General features: G+C 48.8%; 2 protein-coding genes across 4 annotated transcripts in view; both read right to left on the bottom strand.

The window, feature by feature from the left end:
* Positions 1–1,234, bottom strand: part of LUZP1 (leucine zipper protein 1) — a 105,692-nt gene extending 104,458 nt beyond the window's left edge. The window contains exon 1 of one of the 3 annotated variants that reach the window (XM_074380261.1): positions 1,094–1,234. The gene's annotated coding sequence lies outside the window, so the exon portion shown is untranslated. Of the gene's footprint in view, positions 1–605; positions 904–1,093 lie in introns of those variants that run through there. The other 2 variants (XM_074380262.1, XM_039473597.2) reach the window with 2 other exon arrangements.
* Positions 1,235–13,337: 12,103 nt separating this feature from the next.
* On the bottom strand, positions 13,338–15,389 carry HTR1D (5-hydroxytryptamine receptor 1D). The gene has a single exon (XM_003934885.4). It carries the CDS (start codon positions 14,638–14,640, stop codon positions 13,507–13,509), a length of 1,134 nt encoding a protein of 377 aa, XP_003934934.3. The 5' UTR covers positions 14,641–15,389; the 3' UTR covers positions 13,338–13,506.
* Between the last annotated feature and the right edge of the window lie 788 nt (positions 15,390–16,177).

Below are 16,177 nucleotides of genomic sequence, written 5' to 3' on the forward strand. Positions count from 1 at the left end.
GAGTATTTTGGTTTCTGTCTTTTGAGACAGAGTCTGGTCTCTGTCACCCAGGCTGCAGTGCAGTAATACAATCACCCCTCACCACAGCCTCAAACTCCTGGGCTCAAGCAATCCTCCTGTCTCAGCCTCCAAAGTAGCTGGGACCAGAAACGTGTGCCACCATGTCCAGCTAATTTTTAAAATTTTTCTGTAAAGGGGAGGGGGGTGGTCTCGAACTCCTGGAATCAAAAAATCCTCCCACCTCGGCCTCCCAAATTGGTGAGATTACAGGCATAAGCCACCATGCCCTGCAGAGACCTATAAATTCTTAACCCTTTTTGGATTGCTGACACCTTTGAAACTTCAAAGAAAAATGCAACTGACACCACATGTTACACAATTTCAAGGGGTGCACAAGACCTCTGAGAGGCCATCGGTAGACCCCAGGTACAGAACTCCGGTTCTTTGAGGTGCTGCAAGAATATAACCACCCCCCCACGCCCACCCCGCAATACCTCAAGAACCTGGACCAGAACCACAGACCCAAGACACAAACTTTAGGGTGCAACAGACCCTGAGTTGCATCCCGGCCCCGCTGTTTACTAGCCATGACCTTGAACACTCACCTAGAAACCCTCAGGCCTCAGCATCTCACCTGCCAAAAGAGAGGGCTGGACACCCTTCCCTCCCCAGCCCGGCCCCCAGTGGCGTGCGCTCCGTGCCGAGTGGGGCGCTGGCACTGGCGGGACTCAGCCTCTCTCCGCTCCTGCGCCAGTGAGCCATGAATCCGGCTGCGGCACTTGATGAAATACTCAGGGGCGGACTGCACCAGGCAGCCGGGCGGCGGGGGAGGGGGCCGGCATGTTTGCAGTTTGCCGCAGTGACAGCTCCAAGCCGCCCGCCCGCCGCGGGCCTGGGAAGCCGCCGGTGCCGGGCGCGCTCTCGGCCTTTCCCACCCACCAGGCAGGGCGTTCCCGCCAGCCGGCTTCCTGCAGCCGAGGGCCGGGGAGGAGGGACGGCGCTGAGGGGCCGCAGGGCCTGGCAGGCCTGGTTCCTGGCTTTCTCTCCGCGTTTCCTGAGCAGGACCGGCCGGGGGATGGGACCCAGCGCAAACCTCCTTCTCCGGGAGCGCAGCCAGGAAATCGCGTCCTTGTTAATTCAGGTTCCTCCTCTGCGCAGAATGGGGCTGGTTTCCGTCCGCGATCAAGTGGGCATGATGCGACCCACTTACCCCATGAGGAAGCGGAGAGACGAAATGGCAGCTCCAGACCCCACGACACAGCAAGATTCCAACCCCGTGATGTCAGCGTTAACTCCATCCTACGGATGAGAAAGCTGAGGCTTTGAAAAATGAAGTGACTTATCCAAGGTCATCATAAAAATATTGCTGCTAATAAAATAACCTGCTTACTACATAGAAGGCGCTGTGCTACAAATGCTCCGGGCATATTTTGCCATTGGGTTCTTGTAATTTATGAAGATAACTGTTGTTACTAGTTCATAAATGAGGAAACAGAAACAAGAGGCCAAGTGGCTTCTCCAGCGTTGCACAGCTATGAAATAAAACAGAGCTAGGAATTAAATTCCAGTCTCCCATTTCCAGAGCTCAGACTTTTTCTAGCCTGCTTCCGCATTTCAGTTGAGTAACTGAAGGGCCATGACCTTGTCTCATTTGTTTCTGGGTTCTCAGAGCCTTACTGAGAACTTGACACAAATTAAGTGCTTAGAGGTGACTAGGGAATCTTACCTGGAAGTTCACACTTAGAAGGACTGATAGGAGGCATCTTTTTTTTTTTTTTTTTTTTGAGACGGAATTTCACTCGTTACCCAGGCTGGAGTGCAATGGCGCGATCTCGGCTCACCGCAACCTCCGCCTCCTGGGTTCAGGCAATTCTCCTGCCTCAGCCTCCTGAGTAGCTGGGATTACAGGCACGAGCCACCCTGCCCAGCTAATTTTTTTGTAGTTTTAGTAGAGACGGGGCTTCACCTCTCTACCACAAGATGATGTCTAGTGCCATTATGTGTTCCTAACCATTAGATAGGACACTGCCTCTGCCCTCCAACCTGACCCAGAATCGTGCTTCTCTCCTTAGCCAACCTGCCTTTCTAGGCCGTCTGATTACATCCAAAGATCTCCTAGGATACACCTGCTGGTGGGACCACCCACTCTTCCTCTCTGGCCCCAGAACAGCCCCTTACCCTGTGGGAGCTATCTCCTGGGCAAGCCAGACAAATTTTGGAGTGCCCCTGGGCCGATGAGAAGCTCTGAGTGGATGAAAAATAAGCCATCATTGTCATCACCCATTCCAGCCTGCAGTTCTTCTGGTTGGACTCTGCCTCCAGGCTCCCCCACCTCCATTCTTTCTTTTGTTTTTGTTTTTTTGAGATGAAGTCTCGCTCTATCACCCAGACTGGAGTGCAGTAGTGTGATCTCAGCTCACTCCAACCTCCACCTACCCAGTTCAATCTATTCTCCTGCCTCAGCCTCCCGAGCAGCTGAGATTACAGGTGTGCGCTATCACACCCAGCTAATTTTTATATTTTTAGTAGAGATCGGGTTTCACCATGTTGGCTAGGCTAGTCTTGAACTCCTGTCCCTAAGTGATCCACCCAGCTCGGCCTCCCAAAGTGCTGGGATTACAGGCGTCAGCCACCACACCCAGCCCATTCCTTCTTTTATACACAGCTTGAGTGATTGCTTTCAACACTGATCTAACTGTATCATTCCTCTGCTGAGTAATCTTCAATAGCTCCCTGTTGCTCCCAGGGTAAAGTTCAAAGTAGATAGCTTGGTCGAGTCCCCAAGGCCTGGCTTACTTCTCCAACCCTCTCTTTCTTCTCAGGCACTCTAGACTTGCAGCACCCCCAAACTCTAAACTCGTAGCACCCTTGAATCATTCGTTATTTTCAGCCTCAGGCCCTTTGTACATCCGTGTGTTGTGAGACGAACAGAAGTGCCGAAGAGCTTTCGGGCCTATCCTGGGCGAAGAAGGTGTTGGATTCCATTAGCCTCACCTTCTCTGAGTGGCAGCAGAGACTTCCTGCCTTCTGGCAGAAACTTCTCTGCTGGACTGGAGTTGCCCATCAACTGTCTGGAAAAGGGACCAGTCAGAAAGAGGGCACCAGCAACTCCAACTCTGTGTAGAGCTCTGAAAAATGAGGACCTTATCTTTTTTATTCTTTTTAAAATTAAAAAAAAAATGTTTTTTTGATAAATAGAGACAGGGTTTCATCATGTTGACCAAGCTGGTCTCAAACTCCTGCCCTCAAATGATCCGCCTGCCTTTGCTGGGATTACAAGCGGGAGCCACCGTGCCTGGCTGGCCAAGGACCTTATCTTGTACCCAGATCTATTTTTATTTATTTATTTATTTATTTATTTTTATTTTTATTTTTATTTTATATATATATTTTTTTGAGACGGAGTTTCGCTCTTGTTACCCAGGCTGGAGTGCAATGGCGCGATCTTGGCTCACCGCAACCTCCGCCTCCTGGGGTCAGGCCATTCTCCTGCCTCAGCCTCCTGAGTAGCTGGGATTACAGGCACGTGCCACCATGCCCAGCTAATTTTTGTATTTTTAGTAGAGACGGGGTTTCACCATGTTGACCAGGATGGTCTCGATCTCTTGACCTTGTGATCCACCCGCCTCGGCCTCCCAAAGTGCTGGGATTACAGGCGTGAGCCACCGCGCCCGGCTGTACCCAAATCTAAGTGTCAGAGGCTACCTGATAAGGTAGGTGTCAGGGAGGTCCCCGGCAGCAAAAGGAAGCAAGATTTCCTACCCTGTCTTGTGTGATGCCTGCATCCAGGCTTTTAGCCATGATTCCATGCTACCTCCTGGAATGAGGCAGAATGCACCTATGTGTATGTTTGTATATGTATATGTATATGTATATGTACATTGTATACAGTATAATGCTGTCCCAGCCTCGACCTCCTAGGCCCAAGGGATTCTTCCACCTCAGCCTCCTGAGTAACAGGGACTACAGGCATGCACCACCACACCCTGCTAGTTTTTGTGTTTTCTGTAGAGACAGGGGTTTCACCGTGTTGCTCAGGCTGTTCTCAAACTCCTGAGCTCAAGGGATCCGCCCACCACAGCCTCCAAAGGTGCCGCAGTTACAGCTGTGAGCCACCACACCGGGCTGGTTTTGCTATTCCCCTCCTCACCATTCCCCCTTGCTCAGGAAAATTGACCTAAAGAGGAAGGAGCTCACCCACCTTTGATTTCCGCACTTTTTCCTGGTGTCCCTGCGCCACCTGGTGGCCATACCTAAAATAAATTGATTTCTGAAGAAAGCTCTAAGGAGGTCTAGGGTGGGTCCACTTAACAGCAAAATTTTCAAGAGCAAACTTTTCACCCCAGCCCACATTTCTCTATAGGGCCCCAGGTCTCACCAGTGCCAGAGGTTATGAGAAAGGCAGAAGTGAATTCTGTCGCACTTAAGAATTTTGGGCCGGGCGCGGTGGCTCAAGCCTGTAATCCCAGCACTTTGGGAGGCCGAGGCGGGTGGATCACGAGGTCAAGAGATCAAGACCATCCTGGTCAACATGGTGAAACCCCGTCTCTACTAAAAATATAAAAAATTAGCTGGGCCTGGTGGCACGTGCCTGTAATCCCAGCTACTCAGGAGGCTGAGGCAGGAGAATTGCCTGAACCCAGGAGGCGGAGGTTGCGGTGAGCCGAGATCGCGCCATTGCACTCCAGCCTGGGTAACAAGAGCGAAACTCCTTCTCAAAAAAAAAAAAAAAAAAGAATTTTGGGTCTGTCACTGCCCCTTTCTGGGCTCAGTTTCCTCATCTGTTTTTAAAAAAGGCAGGAGGCCAGCTGCGGTAGCTCACGCCTGTAATCCCAGCACTTCAGGAGGCTAAGGCGAGTGGATCACCTGAGGTCAGGAGTTCAAGACCAGCCTCGCCAACATAGTGAAACCCCTTTTCTTTTTTTTTTTTTGAGACGGAGTTTTGCCCTTGTTACCCAGGCTGGAGTGCAATGGTGCAATCTCGGCTCACCACAACCTCCGCCTCCTGGGTTCAGGCAGTTCTCCTGCCTCAGCCTCCTAAGTAGCTGGGATTACAGGCGCGCGCCACCATGCTCAGCTAATTTTTTGTATTTTTTTTTAGTAGAGACGGGGTTTCGCCATGTTGACCAGGATGGTCTCGATCTCTTGACCTCGTGATCCACCCGCCTCGGCCTCCCAAAGTGCTGGGATTACAGGCTTGAGCCACCGCACCCGGCCGAAACCCCTTTTCTACTAAAAATACAAAAATTAGCTGGGTGTGGTGGTGCACCTTTGTACCAGCTACGCAGGAGGCTGAGGCAGGAGAATCACTTGAACCCGGGAGGTGGGGGTTGCAGTGAGCTGAGATCACGCCACTGCACTTCAGCCTGAGTGATAGAGTGAGACTCCATCTCAAAAAAAAAAGAAAGAAAGAAAAAGGTAGGAGGGGCCTGGGCCCTACCAGCTCTGACATTCCAGGATTCATGTCTAAACTGACTCTTCCTCTTCCGAAGCTCAGTGAGCAAAAGGTAAGCTCCAGGAGGTGGGGGAAGTTGCTGGCTTGTTCACTCTATCCTAAGTGCATGAGGTAGTGCTTTGTACATAGGAGATGCTTTATTGGGTTTGGGGCTGTATTAATAGAAGCACTGTGTGTACAGTGAGGGAGTGAGTCATTTCTGTCCATGTCTAGAGAACTGTGTTCCATTTTGGGATTAGAACTTTGATTGGAACATGGAGAAAGTATAACTTACCCATCGGATGATGAATAGGATGATGGCTGGGGGACCTCAAAATCACATTTTATGGAGAACAGTTGAAGAAGTCACTCTCTGACTCTGGTATAGAAAAGACTGAGGGGGTACAATGCGTCCACCTTCAAACATCTGAAGAGAGCATGTGGGCTTTGAGAACCAGGAACCAGAGGCTGCCACTTCTGGGAGACAGATTTTTCTTCCCCCAAAACCAAGGGAAGCTTTCAGTCGAAGCTGGATAAAGAACAAATATGCATTTGATCTCGGTTTGTTCCTAACGTGCTTTATAAGGTTGGCAAGTTCCTTCACGACTTTGAGCCTCAGTTTCTCACATATAAAAAGGACATAATATGGAACATGCAGGACTGTTATGAGGGAATCATAGAAGGCATGTCTAAAATGCCTCGGGGGCCTGGCATGGTGGCTCATCCCTATAATCCAGCAATTTGGGAGGCTGAGGCAGGCAGATCACCTGAAGTCAGGAGTTCAAGACCAGCCTGGCCAACATGGTGAAACCCCATCTCTACTAAAAATACAAAAGTTAGCCAGGCATGGTGGCAGGTGCCTGTAATCCCAGCTACTCGGGAGGCTGAGGCAGGAGAATTGCTTGAACCCAGGAGGTGGAGGTTGCAGTGAGTCAAGATTGTACCATTCCACTCCAGCCTGGCAACAAGAGTGAAACTCTGTCTCAAAAATAAATAAATTGGCCGGGCGCGGTGGCTCAAGCCTGTAATCCCAGAACTTTGGGAGGCCGAGGCGGGTGGATCACGAGGTCGACAGATCGAGACCATCCTGGTCAACATGGTGAAACCCCGTCTGTACTAAAAATACAAAAATTAGCTGGGCATGGTGGTGCGTGCCTGTAATTCCAGCTACTCAGGAGGCTGAGGCAGGAGAATTGCCTGAACCCAGGAGGCGGAGGTTGCGGTGGGCCGAGATCGCGCCATTGCACTCCAGCCTGGGTAACAAGAGCGAAACTCCGCCTAAAATAAATAAATAAATAAATAAATAAATAAATCGTACCAAGTGCAAGGCCTAGTGCCTGAGTGGTCCTGGGTTAGTGTTGCTATGGTTAAAAAAAAATACAGAAAGGTGATGAGCACCCTCTTGACAACTGGTACAAGTGTTGCCAAGGCAGGTGGCTGGCCATGCTGGCTCTCGGGTCATACTGCTAGATGTAAATGTTGGCTTTGCTATTTATTTATTTTTCTTTTTATTTTTTGAGACAAAGTATTGCTCTGTCACCCAGGCTGCAGTGCAGTGGCATGAACATGGCTCACTGCAGCCTTGACCTCCCAGACTCAAGGGATTCTCCACCTCAGCCTCCTGAGTAGCTAGGACTACAGGTGCATGCCACCATACCTGGCTAGTTTTTGTGTTTGTTTGTTTGTTTGTTTTGTAGAGATGGGGTTTTACCATGTTGCCCAGGCTGGTATCAAACTCCTGAGCTCAAGGAATCCACCCACCTCAGCCACTCAGTGTGCTGGGATTACAGGCTTGTGCTATCATGCCTGTCTGTCTTTTCTATTTAGTTGCAGCGATACCTTGAGTGAATTACTTAACCATTCTAAGTCTCAGTTTACCAATCTGCAAAATGGGGATAATAGTAGTTCCCACTTCACCAATTATGATGCATGAGCTGCTGCTCTGATGTTAGTGATCTGATTGGGGTTGTTCTGGATGCCCTTGAAGGCCCTCTCCCATCTGATATCCTCTAGGTCTGGAAACCCTACTCCTCCCCTTGAGAGCAAAATACAGGGGGCTCGGGGAAACAGGTGAAGGCACTATCCTAAGACCCTCAGATGTGGAGGACTACTCACATCTATCCTTGCCAGTGACTGTGTAAAAAGGACACGTCTGCCTTCCTCCCCCCGAGTCCACCTCTTCCTGTGACAAGTGGCTGGAATGCACCTGAGGAGCCTGGAGGAGAGGCGTGCAGCACAGGCTCGGTGGAGGACAGGCTGTCTGGCTTTGTAATCTGTTTCATGCACTTTGGTCTCCAAATAAACTGTGAGCTCCGTGAGGGATCCAGCTCCCGTATGGAGAACAGAAATTAGTCAGTAACATGGGGAGGATCATTGCGGAGGAACAGAGGTTACCAACTGGTGGCCTAGAGGCCAAACCTGGCTCACAGGCTTGTTTTGGTGGTCTGCATAGTTGCATTGTGGTGTGTGTGTGTGTGTATGTGTGTGTGTGTGTGTGTGAGTGTTTTGTGTGTGTCTCAGCCTCCCAAGTAGCTGGGATTACAGGCACATGCCACCATACCCAGCTAATTTTTGTATTTTTATTAGAGACGGTGTTTTACCACGTTGGCCAGGATGGTCTCGATCTCCTGGCCTCAGGTGTTTGCCCGCTTCGGCCTCTAAAGTGTCGGGATTACAGGTGTGAGCCACCGCGCCCAGCCGTGTGTGTGGTTTTTTAAAAGTTAATTCCTTATAAGTTAACTGTGGCCTAGTCTCATTCAATAACATCCCCCGGGTTGAATGCTACAAAGCTGAGCACAGGCCCCAGCCACCCTGAGGTTGACATTATTATTATCCACATTGTACAGAAAAAACTGAGGCAGAGAGACATGAAGCAAGACAGTGGAAAAACAGGTTCATTGGTTCACAGATCAGTGCTTCCTTCACTACTTTATGCTCTCCTCAAAGGCACATGCGATTTTGGCCCTGGCCATATCCACTGGGGGTTAAGAATGAGGATTCTAGGCTGCAACTGTGTCTTGAATTCTGGTTCCACCCATTATCAGCAGTGTGAAATTATTTTATTTCTTGGGGCTTCCAGTTCCTCATCTGGAGGACAGTAATAGGACCAACTTCATGCAGGTTAAGTGAGTTAATGCTCATAAAATGCTGAGGGCAGTACCTAGGGACACAGTAAGAGCTCAATAGACGCTAGCTGTTATCATTAATTGAGCACTGGCTGTGTGCCAGATACTAAGAGTACAAAGATCAATGAAATAGTCTGCAGTGCTTCTAGTCTGATGAGCGATCATGGGACAGTGACATGCACCTTAAGGAGCCTGGCCGAGAAAGCAGAGGTGGGCTATGGTGCCCACTTGTCAAAATACTTTGACAAGTATTTAGTCAAACTTCAGGATTCACCTCTGACAGGCTGGGCCCCATTGCCATTTAAGCTGACCTGAAGCCTGGTGTGATGGTGCGTGCCTGTAGTCTCAGCTACTTGGGAGGCAGGGGCAGAAGGATCACCTGAGACCAAGAGTTCCAGGCTGTAGTGTGCCATGATCACACCTTTGAATAGCCACTGTACTCCAGCCTGGGCAACATAGTGAGACCTCACCTCAAAAACAAAAACAAAAACAAAAAAATGGACGTAGGGTCCTGTGACCAGGAAACAGGATTGGCCGCAGGGCAGGCACTCGGCAGTGTCTGCCCACTTACATGCATGAGAAATTAGCAGAGTTCTGTGCTAGACAGAAATCAGCACCACCCTCTCTCAGCATCGTCCCCATCATGCTGTGTGTGTGTCTGTGACTAAGCATGAAGAAATTAGGGGCATCACAGGGATGGGCAGGAAGAAGAGAAAGTCTCCAAACACAGGCTTCCCCACGGTCATGAGAAAAAGTTTATCTTTAATTTCTTTTTTTTTTTGAGACAGAGTCTCACTCTGATGCCAGGCTGGAGTGCAGTGGCACAATCTCAGCTCACAGCAACTTCTGCTTTCAGGTTCAAGCAATTCTCCTGCCTCAGCCTCCCAAGTAGCTGGAACTACAGGCGCATGCCACCACGCCCAGCTAATTTTTAAATTTTTAGTAGAGATGGGGTTTCACCATGTTGGCCAGGATGGTTTCTTTTTTTTTTTTTTTTTTGAGACGGAGTTTCGCTCGTTACACAGGCTGGAGTGCAATGGCGCAATCTCGGCTCACCGCAACCTCCGCCTCCTGGGTTCAGGCAATTCTCCTGCCTCAGCCTCCTGAGTAGCTGGGATTACAGGCATGCGCCACCATGCCCAGCTAATTTTTTTTTTTTGTATTTTTAGTAGAGACGGGGTTTCACCACGTTGACCAGGATGGTCTCGATCTCTTGACCTTGTGATCCACCCGCCTCAGCCTCCCAAAGTGCTGGGATTACAGGCTTGAGCCACCGCACCCGGCGGCCAGGATGGTTTCTATCTCTTGACCTTGTAATCTGCCTGCCTTGGCCTCCCAAAGTGCTGGGATTACAGGTGTGAGCCACTGCGCCTGGCCTTTTTTTTTTTTCTTTGAGACAGGATCTGGCTCTGTCACCTAGGCTGAAGTACAGTGACATGATCATAGCTCACTGTAGTCTCAACCTCCCCAGCTCAAGCAATCCTCCCACCTTAGCCTCCCCAGTAGCTGAGACTACAGGTGCATGCCACCACATCTGCCTGATTTTTTACTTTTATTTTTATTTTTTCTGAGACGGAGTTTTGCTCTTGTTACCCAGGCTGGAGTGCAGTGGCGCAATCTCGGCTCACTGCAACCTCCGCCTCCTGGGTTCAGGTAATTTTCCTGCCTCAGCCTCCTGAGTAGCTGGGACTACAGGTACCCACCACCATGCCCAGCTACTTTTTATATTTTTGGTAGAGACAGGGTTTCACCATGTTGGCCAGGATGGTCTCAATCTCTTGACCTTGTAATTTGCCCGCCTTGACCTCCCAAAGTGCTGGGATTATAGGTGTGTACCACCATGCCCAGCCTCTTTTTTATTTTTTCTTTCTTTCTTTTTTTTTTTTTTTTTTTTTTTTTTTTTTTGAGGCAGGGTCTCATTCTGTCTCTTAGGCTGGAGTGCCACTGCACTCCACTGTATGATCAGGGCTCACTGTAGCCACAGCCTCTGGTGGGATGATCAAGTGATCCTTCCACCTTAGCCTCTTAAGTGGCTGGGACTACAGGGCTGCTCCACCATGTCCAGCTAATTTTTGTTGTAATTAGAGACGAGGTCTCCCTATGTTGCCCAGGCTGGTCTCAAACTCCTGAGCTCAAGTAGTCCTCCTGCTTCAGCCTCCCAAAGTGCTGGGATCACAGGCATGAGCCACCACACCCAGCCCATACGCAGGTTTCTTTACCTCATCTCTAAAATCAAGATGGCAAGTAAATGGGAAAATGTATGCAAGGAACATTATAGGCACTTAATAAATGTATGCAAGGAACATTATAGGCACTTAATAAATGTATGCAAGGAACATTATAGGCACTTAATAAATGTATGCAAGGAACATTATAGGCACTTAATAAATGTATGCAAGGAACATTATAGGCACTTAATAAATAGCAGCTGTTATTTTTATATTGCTGTTTGACCTTGAGTAGGTCAGTTTAAGCGTTCTTGTGCCAAGCATTGTAGTAACTTATACAATAACGTATCTATTATTATTCCCATTTTATAGTTGAAAATGAGACAAAGAGAGATCAAGAGACTTGTCTAGGCCAGATGTGGTGGCTCATGCCTGTATTCCCAGCATTTTGGGAGGCAGAGGCGGGAGGATTGCTTGAACCCAGAAGTTTGAGACCAGCCTAGGCAACACAGTGAGATCCTCATTTCTAATTTTAAAAATTTTTAAAAATTTAAAAAAATTTTATGGTGGTGTGAGCCTGTGGTCCCAGCTACTCAGAAGCCTGAGCCTGGGAGGTCAAGACTGCAGTGAGCCCTGATTGTGCCACTGTACTCCAACCTGGGCAACAGAGTGAGACTTTGTCTGAAAAGGAAGGAGGGGAGAGGAGGGAGAGGAGGGGAGGAGAGGGGAGAGGAGGGGAGGAGAGAACTTGTCCAGTTTCATCCGGGAGAAATTGGCTGCACTTGGATTTGAGCTGAGGCATCGGGTCCTGAGCCTTTTCGTTCTTTCTTTTCTGTCTGTCTGTCTTTCTTTTTTTTTGAGGGATATGCTCTTGCTCTGTCACTCAGGCCAGAGTGCAGTGACATGGGCATGGCTCACTGCAGCCTCAGTCTCCCAAGCTCAAGTAATCCCTCTCACCTCAGCCTCCCAAGCAGCTGAGACTACAGGTGTGCACCACCACGTCTGTATAATTTTTGTATTTTTTGGTAGAGGCAGGGTTTTGCTACCTTTCCCATGCCGGTTTGGGCTCAAGCAATCCTCCCGCCCTAGCCTCCCAAAGTGCTGGGATCACAGGCGTGAGCCACTGAATGTGGCCTCTGAGCTCTTAATCATCACACTATCTTTTCTTTCTCACATCCTGTTAGGAGGTATAAGTGCCAAGGCTGGGGCGTGGGGCCTGGCATGTGATAGGTGCCCAACGAATGCTAGAGACTGAATCGAGTTGAATGGTTTCTACATCCAGGGAGGGGGGAAAAATCACCCAAAGGCTTTACTGGCCATGACATCTCATGCTTTTTATTTGACAAGACTCAACATCTCTAATGCATTTTCAGATCTCCAATAAGAAAGAGACGTAAAAAAATAATTGAGGAAAAAAAAATTCAGAATGGTGTCCCACTCAAAGCTTGGGGGGCATCTAAAGCCCATCAGTCTACCTCAATGGGGTGATCATGGGTTTTTAACGTCAAACCTGAAGGTGGTGCAGGGATATTGGGGAAGAAGGAAGGATACAGGGTAGTCAATCTGGTCCCAATCATCCTACCTGCCCTGCCCCTAACCTCTGAATCTCTCTCCAAGTCACTCTATATCATCGGCACTGCAAATACTTTCTTTTCATGGGCAACTGGGAGATATTTAATCGAAGTAAGACTCAGTGCAAGAAATGCATGGATATTATTTTCCAATCAAGGTGCCACACAGAATGGAGACCCATCCCAGCTCCAAATTCTCTTTCAGCTCAGGTCATTAATCTTATCCACCCTCCTTTAAGCTCCATATAGATCTCAGGTAGATCAGAAAGCCTTCCCTTTGAGCCTGGGGTCTTTTCTATAGTCAGACAACATGTCACCTGAACTGTATCAACAGGGAATCTCATAGGTCACATTTCTTCCAGCAAAGAGGAACTGTGAAAATATTATGTTGGCCAGGCTCAGTGGCTCATGCCTGTAATCCCAGCACTTTGGGAGGCCAAGGAAGGGGGGATCATTTGACGTCAGGAGTTTGAGACCAGCCTGTCCAACACGGTAAAATCCCATCTCTACTAAAAATATAAAAATTAGCTGGGCGTGGTGGTGGGCGTCTGCAGCTACTCGGAAGGCTGAGGCAGGAGAATGGCTTGAACCCTGAAGGTGGAGGTTGCAGTGAGCTGAGATGACACCACTGTACTCCAGCCTGGGTGACAGAGTGAGACTCTGTGTAAAAAAAAAGAAAATAGGATGGGCGTGGTGACTCATGTCTGTAATCTGAGCACTTTGGGAGGCTGAGGTGGGCGGATCATGAGGTCAAGAGATTGAGACCAGCTTGGCCAACATGGTGAAACCCCGCCTCTACTAAAAATACAAAAATTAGCTGGGCGTGGTAGCACATGTCTGTAGTCCCAGCTATTCGGCAGGCTGAGGCAGGAGAATCATTTGAACCCGGGAGCCAGAGCTTGCAGTGAGCCGAGATCGCGCCATTGCACTCCAGCCTGGTGACAAAGCAAGATTCTGTCTCAAAAAATAAAATAAAATAAAATATTATGCTAAGTGAAGTCTTCAGTCCTCCACCCCACCCCCACCAACAGCTCTCCAGTTTTTAGTGGCTCAGAAGAAAACAACAGGAAAAAGAACAAAGAACAATTCTGTTGATTGAACCAAGACTCAATATATCATGAATTAACCCAAGTCTCAGAAAATAAAAAAAAGACAATCCTAATTAGGTTACAGCACACAAAGATAACAAGTATCATCACCGAATAAGACTAGGAGGCCTTCCGGAAAGGGACAATTTTCTGAAAAGCTTGCCGAAACTCTTCATTAAACACAGTGTAGATTATTGGATTGATGAGGGAGTTTAAATAGCCTAGCCAGGTGAAGAAGTCAAAGAGGGCCGGGTGGATCCAGCAGGAGTCCCGGCAGATGGGGAGGACCAAAGACACCACGAAGAAGGGCAGCCAGCAGATGATAAAAGCCCCCAGAATGATGCCCAGGGTTTTCGTGGCTTTCCTTTCTCGAGCAGCGGAAATCCTCTTGCGTTCCAGGGCACTGTCAGCAAGCTTGATTTTCACGTGGTTGAAAAAGAGAGGGGAGCCGGCCAAGTGCGAGTGCCCCTCATGGAGGCTGGGGTTGAGTGAGCAGAGCGAGGACCCTGCAGAGCCTGTGATGAGGTGAGCCGTGGTGAAGCGCTTCCCATAGAGTGAGGGTGGATTCAGGATGCGGTTCCGGGCAGCCCGGTAGATCCGGCCATAGAGGATGATGAGCAACACCGAGGGAATGTAGAAGGCCCCACAGGTGGAGTAGATGGTGTAGGAGATCTGAGAGGTGTTCACCAGGCAGTCCGACATCTCCTCCTGGGCCTTGGCCTGCCGCCAGAAGAGTGGGGGGATAGAGATGCAGATGGAGATGACCCAGACGATGGCGATCATGGTGGCCGCGTGGCCGGCCGTCCGGCGTTTACTGTACTCCAGGGCATCTGTGATTGCCCAGTACCTGTCCAGAGCAATGACACAGAGATGCAGGATGGAGGCCGTGCAGCATGTGATGTCAGAAGACAGCCAGATGTCACACAAGATTTGGCCAAAGTTCCAGGTGTGGGTGATGGTATAGGCGATGCTGATGGGCATGACCAAGATGGAAACCAAGAGGTCAGTGGTGGCCAGGGAGCCAATCAGGTAGTTGGCAGGGGTGTGGAGCTTCCTGGTGAGAAAGATGGTGGTGAGTACAAAGGCATTGGAGAGGACTGTGGCCAGTGTGATGATGGAAAGGGCCACGGCAAGGGAGATCTTGAGCGCCTGGAGGGTCCTGGGATCCCAAGCCCCTAGGGTTTCTGTGGCATTCAGGGATCCGTTGGAGGCCTCCTGAGGAAGGCCTTCTGCCGACTGGTTCAGTGGGGACATGCTAGGTGGCTCTCTCTTCCCACAGACTTCCACACATTTGGCTCCTTCTTTCAAGACTGTCCCACCAACAGACCAAAGTCATCCTTCTGCTTCACGCTGGTGGGAACCATACACCAGAACAGATCACAGTGAAAAGGCCTCAAGACCAGACTATTCTCCAAGTACAGCAGCAATAAAATAAAATTAAATAATAATAAACAAGACTGGACTATTTGAAGAATGCTGAGACAACTACCAGCTGGTAGTTAAAGGTCTTTCCTAAACCACAGGAATCCCAAGATGTCTCAGGGTTCTGGAACTGTGCCCAGCAGATGGTCATGCCCAGGGGACGCATGCTGAATTTGTTGGACAATTATCAAGGGATCACACCCATGTGGGCAATGCCCTGGGATTCTCGCCTTTGGCATGCTGGCTCTTTTCAAAGCTTGAGACATCCGTATGTTTAATGAGAACTTCAGAATTCCCCTTATAATAATTGAAAAGATTCTGGATTTTGAGTTGCCTCCAAGGAGCTTTTAAAATTAGGGCCATAAAGAAGTTTCAGCTGATTCAGAAAAGCAGTCCGGTCAGCACTGCAGCTCACGGTTTTCCCAGGTTCACCTTGATGCATCCCGAGCTACCTAACTTCGGATCCTGTCCAACTGATCCTTTAGAGCCTGAGCAGACAAATCATCGGTTACCAAGACTCGAAGAATGCATAAGTTGGGAGCAGGCAAAACAGATCACTGTGGGCTCACAGAGCGGGGACATGTTCAGAAGCTCTGGAGTTTAGAAAAGAAAAAAAAAAAGGAGTTAGGTTCTAGGACAATGTGAAAGGCTGAAATGATCTATACAATCACAAAGATACTGCTTAAAGCTGACCATGGTGCTGTGAAACAGGCATTCTATCAGGAGAACACAGAACAGGGTGATGTGCCCCACCCATGCAGTTCCCAGAGGAGATAAAGTATCATAGTTGTTGGAACCTCACAGGCTTGTTAGAAGTACATGAAATCAGCTCTGTAAGTTGTAAATCAGAAAGCATCATTCTATTTATTTAGCAACAATGGAAACAAAGTAAAACTGTACACAAGGAAAGATAAAGGCCATGAGGAAATAAACCAAATTGTTAAGATACATTTCTCTACAAAGTATTGGGGGGGGTGCTTTTTTCTACTCATTTGAATTTTCCAAATGTTCTACAGTGAACATGAATGATTTTTTTTTTTTTTTTTTTTTTGAGATGGAGTTTCCCTCTTGTTGCCCAGGCTGGAATGCAATGGCATGATTTTGGCTCACTGCAACCTCTGCCTCCTGGGTTCAAGCAATTTCCCTGCCTCAGCCTCCCAAGTAGGTAGTTGGGATTACAGGTAACCGCCACCACAACTGTCTAATTTTTTTTTTTTTTTTTTTTTTTTTTTTTTTTTTTTTTTTGAGAAGGAGTTTCGCTCTTGTTACCCAAGCTGGAGTGCAATGGCGCGATCTCGGCTCACCGCAACCTCCGCCTCCTGGGTTCAGGCAATTCTCCTGCCTCAGCTTCCTGAGTAGCTGGGATTAC

Source organism: Saimiri boliviensis, chromosome 11, assembly GCF_048565385.1.
Source record: "Saimiri boliviensis isolate mSaiBol1 chromosome 11, mSaiBol1.pri, whole genome shotgun sequence".
In the NCBI taxonomy this organism is placed as follows: Eukaryota; Metazoa; Chordata; class Mammalia; order Primates; family Cebidae; genus Saimiri; species Saimiri boliviensis.